This window comes from Oryctolagus cuniculus, chromosome 3, assembly GCF_051225735.1.
Source record: "Oryctolagus cuniculus isolate XC-2025 breed Fujian yellow rabbit chromosome 3, ASM5122573v1, whole genome shotgun sequence".
Classification (NCBI taxonomy): Eukaryota; Metazoa; Chordata; class Mammalia; order Lagomorpha; family Leporidae; genus Oryctolagus; species Oryctolagus cuniculus.
Genome location: NC_142869.1, coordinates 387,696 through 403,502, shown reverse-complemented (window position 1 = coordinate 403,502; position 15,807 = coordinate 387,696). Strand labels below are relative to the sequence as shown.

Sequence of the window (15,807 nt, the reverse complement as noted above, 5' to 3'; positions counted from 1 at the left end):
GCCGTCCAGCTCGTGCCCACCCATCTGGCTGCAAAGAACCTTAGCTTCTTTCAGCCTGGTGCCTCCACGCGCCACCTCTGGACCTGCCCTAGGACTTCCCCGCGAGAGCAGGGTGCTAGCAGACAGCTGCGGCGGGTGGACGCCAGGCGGGGGGGGCCTGCACCTCCCGCCCCGGTCACCGGCCTTCCGCGTCAGCACAGTGGGCCTCAGGGCCCCTCGGTGGCACTCTCGGGGTTGCTGACACAACCAGATGGGGGCCGACGCGTGGCTCTGGCTGTTGCTGCAGAACCAGCTCTCGGGGTACCTGCTGCGCAAGTTCAAGAACAGCAGTGGCTGGCAGAAGCTCTGGGTCGTCGTCACGAACTTCTGCCTGTTCTTCTACAAAACTCACCAGGTACAGGCCCTGCTGGGCACGTGGGGGCTGTGAAGGGGAGGGGCTCGAGGCGTCTCTCAGCCCCACACCCCACGCTGCCGCCCTCTGCACACGCTGACTTCTTACAGGGAGGGCTGGGGGCAGTGGGGACAGGGAGGGGGCCGGCCCCCAGCCCTCCAGACTGAGCCTCGTGCTGCCCTCAGGACGACCACCCTCTGGCCAGCCTCCCGCTCCTGGGCTACAGCGTGAGTGTCCCCAGGGAGGCCGATGGCATCCACAAAGACTACGTCTTCAAGCTCCAGTTCAAGTCCCACGTCTACTTCTTCCGAGCCGAGAGCAAGTACACGTTTGAGAGGTAACTTCTCAGCGGGCAGCCCCGGCTGAGCGGTGCCCAGGAGCCCACTTCCATCCGTGCAGCGGAAGGCGGGTTTTCTGGGCGGCTGAGGGACGCGGCCCTTGTGCCTCGGGTCACTTGGGAGGCCACCCTCCTGCAGGTGGATGGAAGTGATCGAGAGCGCCAGCAGCTCGCCCGGGAGACCCCCAAGCCTCGTGCAGGACAGCCCAGCTGGGGGCAGGGAGGCCTGACTGCACCCTGCCTGGACGAGGACGCCTGCAGAGAGGTGGCCACCGCACTGAGTCACAGTGAGCACCAACAGCATGGGGGGAGCTCACAGCCACCTCTGGGGAGGCTCTGCCCCACCAAAACCCCCTGGGGCACCTAGAGGACAGGCACATGCCCGTCTCAGCACGGCCCTCCCGCCCTGTCCACTCCCCAGGGCAGGGCTCCCGTTGAGGACTGGCCTCAGACAAATCCTGGGGCAGGCAGCCCCACAGTCCAGCTCCAGCCGGCCTCCGACAAGCACTGCACTCAGGCCTGCTGGCCACGGGGCAGGGACTTCTATCCCTGGGAGGGGCTGAGAGTTCTGCCCACTCAGTCCCACGTCAAGCCTGGGCCTGGTTGAGGCAGGGCCTGCGCAGAACCCAGAGTGCCCCATGGCCTCCAACCCACGGGCACTCACACCGCTCAGCCACTGGAAGCCGACGTGGACTCCTCTCGCACACGTGACTACAAATAAACGGCCGATCCCAGCCGGCACGTGCCCTCCGCCTGGCTCTGCCCCGCACCGGGCCACAGGTGGCTTCGGGAGGGAGGCTGGGCGGCAGCCGTGGCTGCGATGACCCGGGCGTGTCACCAAGTCAGTCTTTATTGAAAGCGGCAGTGCCTCTCAATAGTCTACGAAAACTATTTAAGGAAACAAGAAAAGTTCAGTTTTCTTAAAAAAACACAGCGTCCTGACGACACAAGAACTCAGGCAGACAGTACCTGATCTGGCAGCATGAGGCCCCCGGGCCGGCACCCCTGCTAGGGGACGGCAGAGCTGCCTGGTGGCCGCATCTCGTCACTCCACAGGGGCCAGAGGGCTGCTCAGTCCAGCAGCTGTAGCTTCAGCCAGGTCGGGGGACAGGAGGGGACGTGACCCAGCGCGCGGGGCCTGCAGGCTGATGTGTCCTTGCAGTCACGACACAGCACGGGGGGCTTCTGAGTCAGCGTAGTTCGCAGGCGCACAGAAGCACGACGGCTTGTCTCCTCCCTGGGCACAGCAGCCTCAGCGGGTGGAGGGCAAGTGGTTTCTGCTGTGTGAGAACCTGCCGGGAAAAGCCCGTCACTGCTCGCGGCCTGACCTCCGGGTGTTGGCGTCCATGCGGCCTGGCCCCCGCGCCTGCACGGGCTGGGCGGGGTGTCTCTTCCTGCACAGTCCCGGGGACGAGGACTCCTGAGGATTCAGGGCTGCGCCCCAGACTGAGCCGCACAGGTGGAGCAGCGGGCAGCACACGGCACGGCTGCCGCACCGGGCTGGGGACGGGGAGAAGCTCCGTGCACAGCCTGAAGCCACAGGTAGAGGGAGGGGACGGCAAGGCAGGCCCCGGCTCTCACCTCTGTACACGCTCCACCAGGCGCACCACCAGCTTGTCCGAGATGCCAGGGCAGGCCTCCTCCGCCAGGCTGAAGGCGTTCTCCAGCTCCTCCAGGGCCCCCACGCCCCCGCCACTCTGCGAGTGCTTCTCTCTGAGCTGAGAGCACAGCCACGCCCGATGCCAGTGCTCAGCCAGAGGGCAGGGCAGGGGAGCCTTCCAGGAGCCGACCAGTGGCACCACACAAGGCCCTGTGACCCCACACTGCCCAGGGGGACCTACTGCTCCTTCTATCACAAGGCTCAAACCCCAAGGCTAGTGCTGTGGTATAGTAAAGCCTCCGCCTGCAGTGCCAGCATCCCATATGGGCGCCAGTTCAAGTCCCGGCTGCTCCACTTCTGATCCAGCTCGCTGCTATGGCCGGGAAAGCAGTAGCAGATGGCCCAAGTGCTTGGGCCCCTGCACCCACGTGGGAGACCTGGAAGAAGCTCCTGGCTCCAGATTGGCCCAGCTCCGGCCATTGCAGCCATTTGGGGAGTGAACCAGCAGATGAAAGACCTCTCTCTCACTCTCCCTCCCTCCCTCCCTCCCTCCCTCCCTCTGCCTCTCTGTAACTCTGCCTTTCAAATAAATCTTTTTTAAAAAAGAAAAAGGCTCCATCTCTCCTCTGCTTTCTAGGGAAGAGTCTGGGGCCTTGGTTCTGAGCGGGGACTAGAGGGCCTCCGTCCATGAGGTCTAGAAGCATGCAGCCCCGGGCATTCGGCCTCCCGGTGAGGAAGGTGCCTCTGACCCCAGCTTCCTCCTAATGCAGACCCTGGGAGGCAGTGGTGAGGGCCCAGGTGGGAGACCTGGCCTGAGCTCCCAGCCCCAGCACATCCTACACCCGGCCACTGCAGGTGTTTGGGGGAGTGAATCGGCAAACTCCCAAATGCGCCACACGGCCAGGCCTTAGCACCATGCCGCAACTGGACACAGGCTGGGGCTGGCAGCCACCCTCTGCCTGGACTGCAGGTGCTGCTATCACACCCGAGGGTGGCCGTGCTGTTCCTGGACCTCCACCCCAGCCCGGGGCAGGGGGCCCCCAGCTACATCACATCCAGGGACTGATGCAGACCCGGACACACATCACTTGGCCACCAGGAGTCGCCCCTGGGCCCCCTGTCTGGGATGCCCCTCCCACAACCACGCCTTCTCCCTACAGAAGGATCAGCTGGTGTCTACTCTTGGCGGAAAAGCATGACAGGAAACAAGTTGTTCATGTCAGCCTGGGATGCCAGAGGCCCTTGGCAGGCTGCAGTTCCCGTCCTTCCCCCCAGGAAGCCCCGCCCACAGGTCTAACAGGAGAGACCGCCAGGGGAACCACGTCACAGGCCCAGCCTGCCCTCACCTCTCCAAACACGGGCCGGACGAGCGTGGACAGACACTGGGACCTGGGCTGCCTCTTGACTGGCTCCGCTGGCTGTGAGGGGAAGCCAAGGCACAGGGCAGGTCACCCTCCACGTTTGACAGTGTGGAGTGGCACGGAAGACACCAGGAGTTGGCTCCACACTACAGTGGCCTGAGCTGAGGGCCCTGTTCACCAGTGCTGCTCGGTCAACTCTGAACAGGCCCCACCCAGGGCTCCACGCCTTCAGCACAGCACCACCCTGGGCCTCAGACCCCCACTCTGCCCTGAGCTCTTTGTCCAGGCCCCAGGTTGAGGGTCTTCACCCAGCCCATGTCTGCTGCCCACGGGAGCTGAGTGGGCCCAGCCTCCCAGGCCGGGCCAGGACGCACCTTGTGTGAGCCGTGCAGGGCGGTCCCCTTGTGCAGCTTGCTGTGCGGGCTTGGCCGGACCGTCGGGGGGAACGTCCAGACGGGGCCCTGCTCTCCATCCTCGGCCTCCCCGTCACTGGAAAGGACAAGGAGGGCGGGATCCCCCAGGGCCCCAGGACCCGTGGTTGAGTTTCTGGGAGGCTCTTGATGCTGGGGGAGCCCTGTCCAGGGTGCAGCACCCAGACGATGCCACGCGTCCCATCCTTTGTCCAGGGGACTAAACCTCGAGGGGGGACCCCACCCGTGCCGGAGAGCCCAGGGCCCCTACATGTCCGAGTCCTCGGAGCTGGACTCCTCGCCGTGACCCTCCGACTTCCAGCGCTTATAGCGGTCAATGAGCTCGGTGAGGAAGGAGGTCTTCTTGGTGTAGCGCGTGATGAACTTGTGCTTCAGCAGCTCCTTGGCCGTGGGCCGCTATCAGGGTGAGGACACCCGTCAGCAGACACCGCCACGCCTGGGCAGTGTGCACACACACGACAGGCTGGGCGCTGCCCCGGGGAGGCCACGCACACGACAGCTGGGCGCTGCCCTGGGGAGGCCACGCACACGACGGGCTGGGCGCTGCCCCGGGGAGGCCACGCACACGACAGCTGGGCGCTGCCCCGGGGAGGCCACACACGTGACAGGCTGGGCGCTACCCTGGGGAGGCCACACACGTGACAGGCTGGGCGCTGCCCTGGGGAGGCCACACACGTGACAGGCTGGGCGCTGCCCTGGGGAGGCCACGCACACGACAGGCTGGGCGCTGCCCCGGGGAAGCCACACACGTGACAGGCTGGGCGCTGCCCTGGGGAGGCCACACACGTGACAGGCTGGGCGCTGCCCTGGGGAGGCCACACATGTGACAGGCTGGGCGCTGCCCTGGGGAGGCCACACACATGACAGGCTGGGCGCTGCCCTGGGGAGGCCACGCACGTGACAGGCTGGGCGCTGCCCCAGGGGAGGCCACGCACACGACAGGCTGGGCGCTGCCCCGGGGAGGCCACACATGTGACAGGCTGGGCGCTACCCTGGGGAGGCCACACACGTGACAGGCTGGGCGCTGCCCTGGGGAGGCCACACATGTGACAGGCTGGGCGCTGCCCTGGGGAGGCCACACACGTGACAGGCTGGGCGCTGCCCCGGGGAGGCCACACATGTGACAGGCTGGGCGCTACCCTGGGGAGGCCACACACGTGACAGGCTGGGCGCTGCCCTGGGGAGGCCACACACGTGACAGGCTGGGCGCTGCCCTGGGGAGGCCACGCACACGACAGGCTGGGCGCTGCCCCAGGGAGGCCACACATGTGACAGGCTGGGTGCTGCCCTGGGGAGGCCACACATGTGACAGGCTGGGCGCTGCCCTGGGGAGGCCACACACGTGACAGGCTGGGCGCTGCCCTGGGGAGGCCACACATGTGACAGGCTGGGCGCTACCCTGGGGAGGCCACACACGTGACAGGCTGGGCGCTGCCCTGGGGAGGCCACACACGTGACAGGCTGGGTGCTGCCCCGGGGAGGCCACACACGTGACAGGCTGGGCGCTGCCCTGGGGAGGCCACGCACACGACAGGCTGGGCGCTGCCCCGGGGAAGCCACACACGTGACAGGCTGGGCGCTGCCCTGGGGAGGCCACACATGTGACAGGCTGGGCGCTACCCTGGGGAGGCCACACACGTGACAGGCTGGGCGCTGCCCTGGGGAGGCCACACACGTGACAGGCTGGGCGCTGCCCCGGGGAGGCCACACACGTGACAGGCTGGGCGCTGCCCCAGGGAGGCCACGCACACGACAGGATGGGCACCGAGGCTGGGAGTCACCTCTGAATCCTGCTGCCCCCTGGGTGAACACCCCCCCATTCTGGGAGCTGCGCAGGCCACAGCCTGCCTGGGTCAGGGGGTGAGGCGGGCCTTACGAAGCGGGGGTCCTTGTTGAGGCAGGCCTCCACGAACTCCTTGAAGGGCTTGCTGTGGGCACCCTCCAGCGTGGGTGGGTTGTTCTTGGGGATCAGGAACAGGACTCGCATGGGGTGCAGGTCGGAGTTCGGGGGCTCCCCCTTGGCAAGTTCGATGGCTGTGATTCCCAAGGACCAGATGTCGGCCTGCACAGGGTGCCAAAAGGACCACTGCTGCGTGCGGCACCCCGAGGAGGCCACGGCACCCACAGCCCTGGCCGCTGTCACCCACCTTGAAGTCATAGGCAGACTGTTTGATGACCTCGGGCGCCATCCAGAAGGGCGTGCCCACAAACGTGTTCCTCTTGATCTGCGTGTCCGTGAGCTGCCCGGCCACCCCAAAGTCCGCCAGTTTCACGTCGCCCTGCTCAGACAGCAGCACGTTGGCGGCTGCTCGACACAGGACAGGGGCGCGTCAGCCTCAGCTCCCAGTGCCCCCAGGCAGTCCTGCGTGTGGCTGCCTGACCCAGGGACCCCCTCCCAGGTACCTAAGCTCTCCTTGGCACACTCAAACCCATGCCAACATGGGCTCCAGGGCATGACCAGCAAGAGCCCAGCAAGCCGACCCTGAACTGCCCAGCCTAAGCTCTAGGGCCCTCTCTGTACTGGCTTACCCAATGTGCCACCAGAGCAGCACCCCACAGGCTCCTGCAGAGCTGACCCTGATCCTGAACCTGACCCAAGCTGGCCAGGAAGCCCCTTGCTTGGCTGGCTGCATCCTCACAGCCTGGACAAGTCCTTCCCATGGCAGGTGCAGCCTCACGCATACAGTGAGGAGGGGGCCACACGGTGGGGTCCCACAAACCCTCTGAGCTGCACCACTGACAGCACTTCCTGGAAATGGAGCCCCCAGATGGCCACAGCCCGGCCCCCACCCCCCACGGCAGCAGGACCACAGGGCCCCCACACCCAGGCCCGTGGCAGCACGCCCACAGCACGACCCCCACCCCCCACCCCCCACGGCAGCAGGACCACAGGGCCCCCACACCCAGGCCCGTGGCAGCACGCCCACAGCACGACCCCCACCCCCCACCCCCCACGGCAGCAGGACCACAGGGCCCCCACACCCAGGCCCGTGGCAGCACGCCCACAGCCCGGCCCCCACCCCCCACCCCCCACGGCAGCAGGACCACAGGGCCCCCACACCCAGGCCCGTGGCAGCATGCCCACAGCCCGGCCCCCACAGGACCTTTGATGTCCCGGTGGATCTTGCGCTCCGAGTGCAGGTAGTCCAAGCCCTTCAGGATCTCCCGCAGGATCGTGGCGATGGAGGTCTCTTCCAGGGGGCCGGGCTTCAGCTGCACGGGAAGACGGGACAGCAGGGCCTCGGCTCCCCCACCCCCACAAGGCCGGGGCCTCGATTCCAGCCCCTCCAAGAGGGGTGCCCTGTGCACATCTGAGGCTCCAGGTCCCTCCAGGGCAGGCGAGCCTGCTTGTACCTTCACTGAAAGCCTGGCAGGGGACGGGGCCCAGCTGGACCACCCACTTGGGCGCACTGCCACCCTCCTCGACAGGGACCAGGATCCCTCCGAACACCAAATCCATTAAAACACCGAGAGGAGGCCCACGGGAGCTGTGACACCCCCCACAGCAAGCCGCCCACTATTGGGGCCCACACCTTACCAGGTCCAGTGCGGAGCCACCACCAAGGTACTCCATGATAATCCAGAGCTTGGTGCTCTGGAACACAGAGAAAGCCATTAGCTCTTGGGACCAGCACTGTGGAGTGGAGGTTAAGCCACTGCCTGCAATGCCAGCACCCCGCATGAGCAACCAGTTCAAGTGCAGCCAGCTGCTCCACTTCCAACCCAGCTCCCTGCTAACACAGCCGGACAAGCAGCAGAAGATGGCCCCCACATCTTTGTGGGAGACCCAGAGAAAGCTCCGAGCTCCCGGCTTTGGCATGGCCCAGCCCAGGCCAGCCCCAGGCACTGTAGCCACTTGGGGAGTGAACCAGCAGATAGAAGATTTCTGCCTTAAAAAATAAAGAAAAGAAACCCATTAGCTCTTGGCTGTGGCCGGGAAGCAGGCCCAGGTGTGGAGTCCACAGACCCCTCCCAGTCGCAAGTGGGGAGGAGCCAGCCAGGGCTGTCCCCCCGAGGAACCCCAACAGGAAAAGCCCCCAGCAGCCTCCTGGCTCCCCTGGCAGCGCACCCCGTGGAGCACTTGGCAGACACGGCCAGTGCTCCAGGCAGGCGCCAAGCCCCCCAGCCACCTTCAGGTAGGAGCCGAAGTAGCGGGTGATGTAGGGGCTGTCGCACTGGCTGAGCACGGTGATCTCCTGCTGGATGTCCTCGATCTCGTCCTCCGCCTCCTCCAGGTCGATGATCTTGATGGCCACCACCTCCTTGGTGTGGTTGTCGATGCCCTTGTACACCTCCCCGAACGAGCCCTTGCCGATGCGGTCCAGCTTGGTGAACAGCTCCTCGGGGTCCACGCGGGGGTGCTGCAGGGCCCAAGGGACAGGGTGGGCAACGCCGGTCAGGGGCTGGACAGGCAGAGGCTCCCCGGGGGACACACCTCAGGGACCTGCAGCAGGCACGGGGCAGTCCTTTTCTGGTTTTATCTTTTACCTTTTTTGTTCAGAAAACTACAATTCCCTCTCCTTGTAAGGCAGCAGCTCCTCAGGGAAAGACACAGAGCACCTGGGACCATGTCCACAGCTGTGCAAGATACCAGCAGGTCAGCACCCCCAGGAGGCAGGCAGGGATGCAGGGACTCTATCACCCCAAAACCATTCCTACAAAATGCCACCTAAGGCCTGGCTCTGTGGTGCAGCGGGTTAAGCCATCGCCTGTGACGCCAGCATCCCCTATGAACACGGGTTCCCGTCCTGACTACTCCAATTCCGATCTAGCTCCCTGCCAACGTGCCTGGAAAAGCAGCGGAAGATGACCCAAGTGCTTGGGCCTCTGCCACCCCGAAAGAGATCTGGATGGAGCTCCACCTCCTGGCTTCAGCCTAGCCCAGCCCCAGGCATGGCAGCCATCTGGGGAGTGAACCAGAGGACGGAAGACCCCCGTTTCTCCCCCTCTCTCTGTAACCCTGCCTTTCAAATAAACTCATAGATCTAAAAACATATTCATACAATCTATTAAGAACAACAGAACCCAACCTGTGGTGATGAGACCCTACATCACAGCCACAGCCCCTGGAGGACTTCCCCACCCCGGAACCAGGGTCACACCAGCAGAGTCCAGCACTGGCCTTTCTCAGAAGCCTGAGTCCAGGTACTCCAACTCCACAGACGCTGACCACATGGTCCTCGGGTTTAAGCAGGCAAGACGTCAGGGTCACCAGGCTCTGGTGGGGGAGGCGCCAGGTCTGCAGCCCAGGTCGCAGAGGCTGGCAGAGGGGTCCTCGGCATAAACCACCCTCTTAAGTTTGAGCCTGGGCCACCCCAGGAGCATCATCACAGCACCTCCCACGGCCAGGGTCACTCTGGGTGTCCCCCAGCCACTGCCCAGAGACCCTGGGCTCCTGAGAACACCATGCTCCAGCCACCAAGCGCTGACCAACCTCAGAAACACGGCCGGCCGAGGGTGAAGGGCAGCCCCCATACCCCAGGATCCTAGTGGCTTGCTGCCCCACAGGGGAACCTGTAGAGGTGGGAGTGGGGTTAAGGCCCTGAGTGTCATCAAGACAGAATTTTCCTTTTTTTTTTTTAAGATTTATTTTTATTTATTTGAAAGGCAGAGTTAGAGAGAGACAGAGATCTGCAGCTTCACTCCCCAAATGCCCACAACGGCCAGTGCTGGGCCAGGCCAAACCCGGAAGCCAGGAGCATCTTCCGGTCTCCAAGCCCTTGCGCCATCCTCCACTGCTTTCCCAGGCCATAGCAGGGAGCTGGATACGAAGTGGAGCAGCCAGGACTCCAACTGGCACCCACGTGGGATGCCAGCACTGCGGGCGGCGGCCCCAAGGCAAGCCCAGCCGAGTCTCCGCACCAGGAGGGGCACCACCCCCATGACAGTGTCTCAGTGCCCACTTCTCACCAAGTCCAGAAAACATGGCCAGCTCCCAGGTGAGGGCAGCCAGGGCTGGGCGGGCTCAGCGCCTCCTCCCCGGAGCAGAGCACCAGTCATGGGTGCTGGGCCCGCAGGGTGCTGCTCTAGGCTCACGCCACGTTTCAGCTGAGCCTGAGCACCCTCTCCAGGGTTTGTAACCACAGGGCAGGAGGGGCGATCACCCAGGCCCAGGCCTACGAGACCGCCTCACAGTGTCCCTGACCCCGGCTGGGAGCCAGGCTCTGGGGAGACAGGAACTTGAGGACAGCGGAGCTGAGCCCCGGGCGGCGCAGACACAGCAGCGGGGCTGCAAGGACAGGGCAGCGCCGGCCACTTAATCCACCCGAACCAGGCCTGGGGTGACAGCCAGAGCAGCTGCCCCAGGCAGGCCAGCTGCAGACCACACACACCCTAACCCAGTTAACCGGCTTGGACACATAAGGCAAAGTGGCCAGAACTGGCAGACGGGTCCCAAGGCCTGTGGCCATGGATGAGCCCAGGGGATGCTCAGGGCCAGCCTGCTGCCAGGAGACCCCAAAGCCAAGGCTGAGGATCAGCAAGGACAAAGTCCGGTCCTGCCCAGGCTGCACGGGCCAGGCGAGCTGCGTTTACCCCAGCCTCTCCTCTCCTGCTGACCAGGTTCTAGAAACAGAAGCCAGGAAACTCACGGTGTGTGACACGTCACACCTGCTCCACTGCCCTCAGGGTGCTGCGGGCGAGAGCCCACGAGAGCCCAGCCCGCCGGAGCAGGTGCCCAAGTCCTGGACACAGCAGCCCTCAGACCACTGACGGGCAGGCGGCCACTCTCCTGTCGCAGAGAGCTCATCACCTACCTCCAGGGCTTTGGGGAGACGCGTTCCCCCAGGCTGCCTGGCACAGCCCCATCCTGGTGGCTCAGCGGCTCTGGCTCAGGCCCTGAGCTGGCGTCCTCCTGTCACTCTACAGTCCACCGCCTTCGAGGCTGGCCCGAGACAGACCTAGAGGCCCAGCAGCATCTCTGGGTACCACCTCACTCCGCTGACAGCCTGGCCAACGCAGCGCCCGACACAGCCCCTGAGCCAGGGCTGAGCAGGCAAGGTGCAAGTCCCTGCCCCCAGGCCCCTCCTGGTGTGCCCACCGCCACGGCAGCCAGCCTGAGCAGCAAGAGCGTGACAAGGACCTGCCACTGCAGCCCAGGGACAGCCCACGCCCAACCGCCCTGGGAAGAGGAACACAGGGGTCCTCTTCGGGAGGGGCTGCGGGGTAGGCCACGCAGCCTGGGCCCTCTGCCCCAACGTGTCTGCTGCTCACGCCGCACAACAGAGGCCCGAAGCCCCCCGACACCCCAGCTGCGGCCTGAGCTCGCACCTCCGCACCGTTCCTGCCCACGGGGCCCGGGGGCCACACCAGCCTGGTCAGCCCTGCGGGATGGCAAAGGGGCCCCGAAAAGGCCAAACGACGCCTCCCACCTCGGGGTCCCCTCTCCGCGCCCCCGCCAGCCCTGCTCCTGCGCTTCTAACAGGTGAGCAGGTTTTTCTCTCGACATCCTCGCCACGTAACCTGCAGGCCCAAACGTCAAAGACGAAGCAGGGACCCCGGCCGCCGCCTTCCCCCGACCGGCTCCCGTCGCGGGCGGACGCGCTTCCTGTCCACGCCTCGCCACGGTCCGGCCGGCGCTCGCCCCGCGCCGCGCCCTGGGCGAAGCGTTGGCACCTGCGGGTGCGGGAAAGCGCGAAGCAGGCGCGACGGGCGGCCGCACGGTCACCTCCGCAGCCGCGACAGCGGAGGGCGGGGAGCGCGGCGGGGACACCCGGGAGGCGGAACGACCCCCGACCGCGCCGCCGTGCCGCCCCTCCTCACCTGGCTGGCAAATCCCCTCAGGTGCGCCATGGTCCGCGCCGCGCTCCGCCCGGCCGTCGGCGACCCCGGCGCGCTCGCGTCAGTCCCCTGTGGGGACGGCGGCAGTCAGGGCCCCGGGAGCGCCGCCCGGCCCCGGCCCCGGCCCCGGCCCCCGCCCCGCCCGGCCCCAACCGCCCGGGCGCGGCCCCGCCCGGCAGCGCGCCCACCTCCGGGGGGCTCCATCCCGGCCTCCCCCGGCCCGCGCCGCAGCGCCCGCGAAGGCTCCCACCCGCAGCCTCCGTCCGCCCGGGAACGCCCGGGCTGGCCCGCGTAGCGGCGGCGGCGGCGGCGGTAGCCGAGAAACCCCAGGGGCAGCGGAGGCGGCGGCGACGAGGGCGGCGAGGTCGTCGTGGCCGGCGCGCGGCTCCCTGGGACTCCGAGTCCCGCTGTCCACCCCGCGCCCTGGACCCGCGGGCGCCGGACTACAAGTCCCGGCAGGCCGCGCGACGGGCGGCATCGAGGCGCCGGCGCTGGACTGCAAGTCCCGGCAGGCCTTGCATCGAGCGGCGTCGAGGCGCTGGTGCGCCGCGGGGCCCGCCGGGACTGCGAGTCCCGCTCGGAGGGCCTCGGGCTGCTTCTCCGGCCAGGCGCCCCCGCACGGCGTGCCTAGGGCGGGCAGGCGGACGCGCGTGCGATCGCCGTGAGGCCGCTACTCTGCTGGTCCCGGTCAGCGTGCGGCGCTGGAGGCTGGGCGCTGCGTTCCGCCACTCTGCTCGTGAGCGGGCCGTTCCGGCCCTAGGGCCCTGCAGGGAGCCCACTGCGAGCCCTCCGCTCCCGGCCGGCCCCTCTGGGCGCCCGGCCCTGCCCTCTGCGCAGCCCTTCGCGGGGTCCTGACTTGACGCGGTCCGCGGCGGGCACTGGGAGGTGGCGTGAGGGGCCGTGTGGCCTGTGTCGTCACCCCTGCTCGTTTAGCAGCACCTGGGGGGACCTTGCGGGCCGGGGTCCTGCCCCGGCCGCCGTCCGGCGGGGTCACGCAGTGGGCTTGAACTTGGCCGCATCTGTGCTTGTTCTCAGCTCACTGCCTCGGCCGGCTTCTGGTATGTTCCATCGTGTCTGGTGAGAAACTGGACCGGCGAGGACGTGAAGCGGCTGAGAGTGCTCTGCCAGGGACGTCTCCGCCCGGTTTGGGTCAGGGTCTCAGGTCCAAGCCAAAGAAATCTTAACGGAGCGGATCCCAGAGTTGAAAGATTGCAGCTCTGAGCTCTTCGTAAGGGGACCGCAAGGAACGGTGGGCGAGGCAGACCGTCCGAGATGCGGTCACAGTCAGCGCTTCTCACCGCGGAGCAGGGCCGGAACGCGGGAAAAGCCCAACAGCCAGGAGCACCCATCAGGGTGAGAGAGAGAGAGAGAGAGAGAGAGAGAGAGAGAGAGGTCTTCCTTCTGCTGGTTCACTCCCCAGTTGGCTACAACGGCCGGAGCTGCGCTGATCCGGAGCCAGGAGCTTTCTCCAGGCCTCCCAGGACTTGGGCCATCTTCCACTGCCTTCCCAGGCCACAGCAGAGAGCTGGATTGGAAGAGGAGCAGCCGGGACTTGAGCCGGCGCCCACATGGGATGCTGGTACTGCAAGCGGCAGCTCTACCCACTATGCCACAGCACTGGCCACTAGACTTTATTTATTTAAGGGACAGAAAGCTCCCATCCACTAGTTCATTGCCCAGATACCCGCAACCGCCAGGACTGGGCCAGGCTCAAGGTGGCTGGAAGCCGAGAACTCTGGGCTGCCCATGTGGGTGTCAGGGCCCAACTACATGGCCATCACCTGCTACCTTCCAAGGCCTCCATTTGCAAGAAGCTAGAGTGGGAAGCAGTCGGGAATTGAATCCAAGCACTGGACAGAGGATGTGGTTGTCTGCACCACTAGGACAAATGCCTACCCCTGGTGTGTTTTGTTCTAATATTTATTTGCAAGGCAGAGGGAGAAGGAGAGACAGAGAGAGGTCTTCCATCCGCTGGTTCACTTCTCAAATGGCAGCAACAGCCAGAGCTGGGCCAGGCTGAAGGCAGGAGCCAGGAGCTTCACTGGGGTCTCCCACATGGGTGGCAGGAACGCAAGTACTCGATCCGCCATCTGCTGCTCCTGGCTGCATTGGAAGGAAGATGGATTGGAAGTGCAGGCGGGAGGCGTCCAGGCAATGGCTTCATCGCTGCGCCAATTGCATGTCCACTTTTAGATTTTCCTTTGTAAGATTTGTTTGTTTATTTGAAAGGCAGAACTGGGGCCGGCCTGTGGTGTAGCTGGCAAAGCTGCCACCTGCAGTGCCGGCATCCCATACGGGTGTCGGTTCAAGTCCCAGCTGCTCCACTTCCGATCCAGCTCTCTGCTGTGGCCTGGGAAAGCAGGAAGATGCCCAGGTCCTCGGGCCCCTGCACCCGCGTGGAGACCCGGAGGAAGCGCCTGGCTCCTGGCTTTGGATCGGCGCAGCTCTGGCTGTTGCCGCCAAGTGGGGAGTGAAGCAGCAAATGGAATCCTCCCCCCCCCACTCTGCCTTTCAAATAAATAAATAAATATTTGAAAATGAAGAAGGAAGGAAGAAGGAAAGAAAGAGTGACAGAGGGAGGAAGAGACAGATCTTCCACCTAACGACCCGCTCCCTAGATGACCAGGGATCCTGAGTATGGAGCTCCATCCATGTGCGCCACCTTGGGGCCAGGACTGGAACCTGCACTCCCATGAGATGCTGGCATTGCAAATGGCAGCCTGGCCCACGGTACCACAATGCTGATACTTTGTTTTGTGGGTAATGAATTGTTTTTAAAGATTATTTATTTGAAAGGCAGTCACAGAGAGGCAAAGGCAGAGAGAGAGAGAGAGAGAGGTCTTCCATCCACTGATTCACTTCACAAATGGCAGCAACGGCCAGAGCTGAGCCCATCTGAAGTCAGGATCCAGGAGCTTCTTCTGGGTCTCCCACGTGGGTGCAGGGGCCCAAGGACTCAGGCCATCTTCCACTGCTTTCCCAGGCCATAGCAGAGAGCTGGATCAGAAGTGGAGCAGCTGGGACTCGAACCGGCACCCATATGGGATGCTGGCGCTGCAGGCACTGCTTTACCTGCTAGGCCACAATGCCGGCCCCCAAATTTTTTTTAAAAAAGCTTGGTCTGGGCCGGCACCGCAGCTCAATAGGTTAATCTTCCGCCTGTGGCGCTGGCACCCCAGGTTCTAGTCCCGGTCAGGGCACCGGCTTCAGTCCCGGTTGCCCCTCTTCCAGTCCAGCTCTGCTGTGGCCCGGGAGTGCAGAGGAGGATGGCCCAGGTGCTTGGGCCCTGCACCCGCATGGGAGACCAGGAGAAGCACCTGGGTCCTGGCTTCGGATCAGCGCGGTGTGCCGGCCGCAGCGGCCATTGGAAGATGAACCAACAGAAAAAAAGGAAGACCTTTCTCTCTGGCTCTCTCACTGTCCACTCTGCCTGTCAAAAAAAAAAAAAAAAAAAACAGGGCTCGGGGGTCATACTGTAAAAACCACAGCCAACTCCTCTTCAAATATATGCCCAGTATTTTCACAGGAAAAAAACAAGCTAAGTCTGCAGTACTTGTACTTCATTTCAACAAGAGTGAGTACCAACCATCACTTCTCTCTGTACTAGCCTCCTTTGAGGTGCTTTCACAGTATTTGAACAGGTGCCAGTTGAGACCTTGGGCCGTTGAAAGTGTACCAACAGTACAGCCGAAACTAAACCTCAATTTAAACGCAGTGAAAGGACGCACCGTCGAGGACAGAGACGCATACAACCAGAGAGAGCAGCACTGACATCGGAGCGACAGCCTGTGCTGAGGGAATACATGCGCAGTGACCCGAGTTTACACATTTCAGGACAGAGGGCGTCCATCCCCCACACCTTTTTATTTTTAACTTTTTAAAGATTTATTTTTTGAAAGAGTTACAGA

General features: G+C 64.5%; 2 protein-coding genes across 11 annotated transcripts in view; one reads left to right on the top strand and one right to left on the bottom strand.

Moving 5' to 3' along the window:
* Positions 1–2,939, top strand: part of FARP2 (FERM, ARH/RhoGEF and pleckstrin domain protein 2) — a 96,228-nt gene extending 93,289 nt beyond the window's left edge. For all 8 annotated transcript variants that reach the window (XM_070069925.2, XM_051829378.3, XM_089328783.1 and 5 more), the window contains 3 exons: positions 287–394; positions 577–728; positions 868–2,939. In XM_070069925.2, the coding sequence (XP_069926026.1) occupies positions 287–394; positions 577–728; positions 868–958 (351 nt within the window). In that variant the 3' untranslated portion in view covers positions 959–2,939. The remainder of the gene's footprint in view (positions 1–286; positions 395–576; positions 729–867) is intronic.
* STK25 (serine/threonine kinase 25) lies at positions 1,561–12,310 on the bottom strand. Of its 3 annotated transcripts, none has more exons than XM_051829382.3 (12): positions 12,150–12,310; positions 11,882–11,968; positions 8,251–8,481; positions 7,659–7,715; positions 7,225–7,333; positions 6,268–6,425; positions 5,997–6,182; positions 4,371–4,516; positions 4,064–4,178; positions 3,675–3,746; positions 2,310–2,446; positions 1,561–2,020 (listed from the first exon to the last, which is right to left on the bottom strand). In XM_051829382.3, the coding sequence occupies exons 2-12, from the start codon at positions 11,909–11,911 to the stop codon at positions 1,981–1,983; spliced, it is 1,281 nt and encodes a 426-aa protein (XP_051685342.1). In that variant the 5' UTR covers positions 11,912–11,968; positions 12,150–12,310; the 3' UTR covers positions 1,561–1,980. The 3 variants fall into 3 exon arrangements, with proteins under 3 accessions (XP_051685342.1, XP_051685343.1, XP_089184916.1); XM_051829383.3 differs by having other exon boundaries at positions 12,088–12,263; XM_089328790.1 differs by lacking the exons at positions 11,882–11,968; positions 12,150–12,310 and having other exon boundaries at positions 6,268–6,399.
* Positions 12,311–15,807: the final 3,497 nt, after the last annotated feature.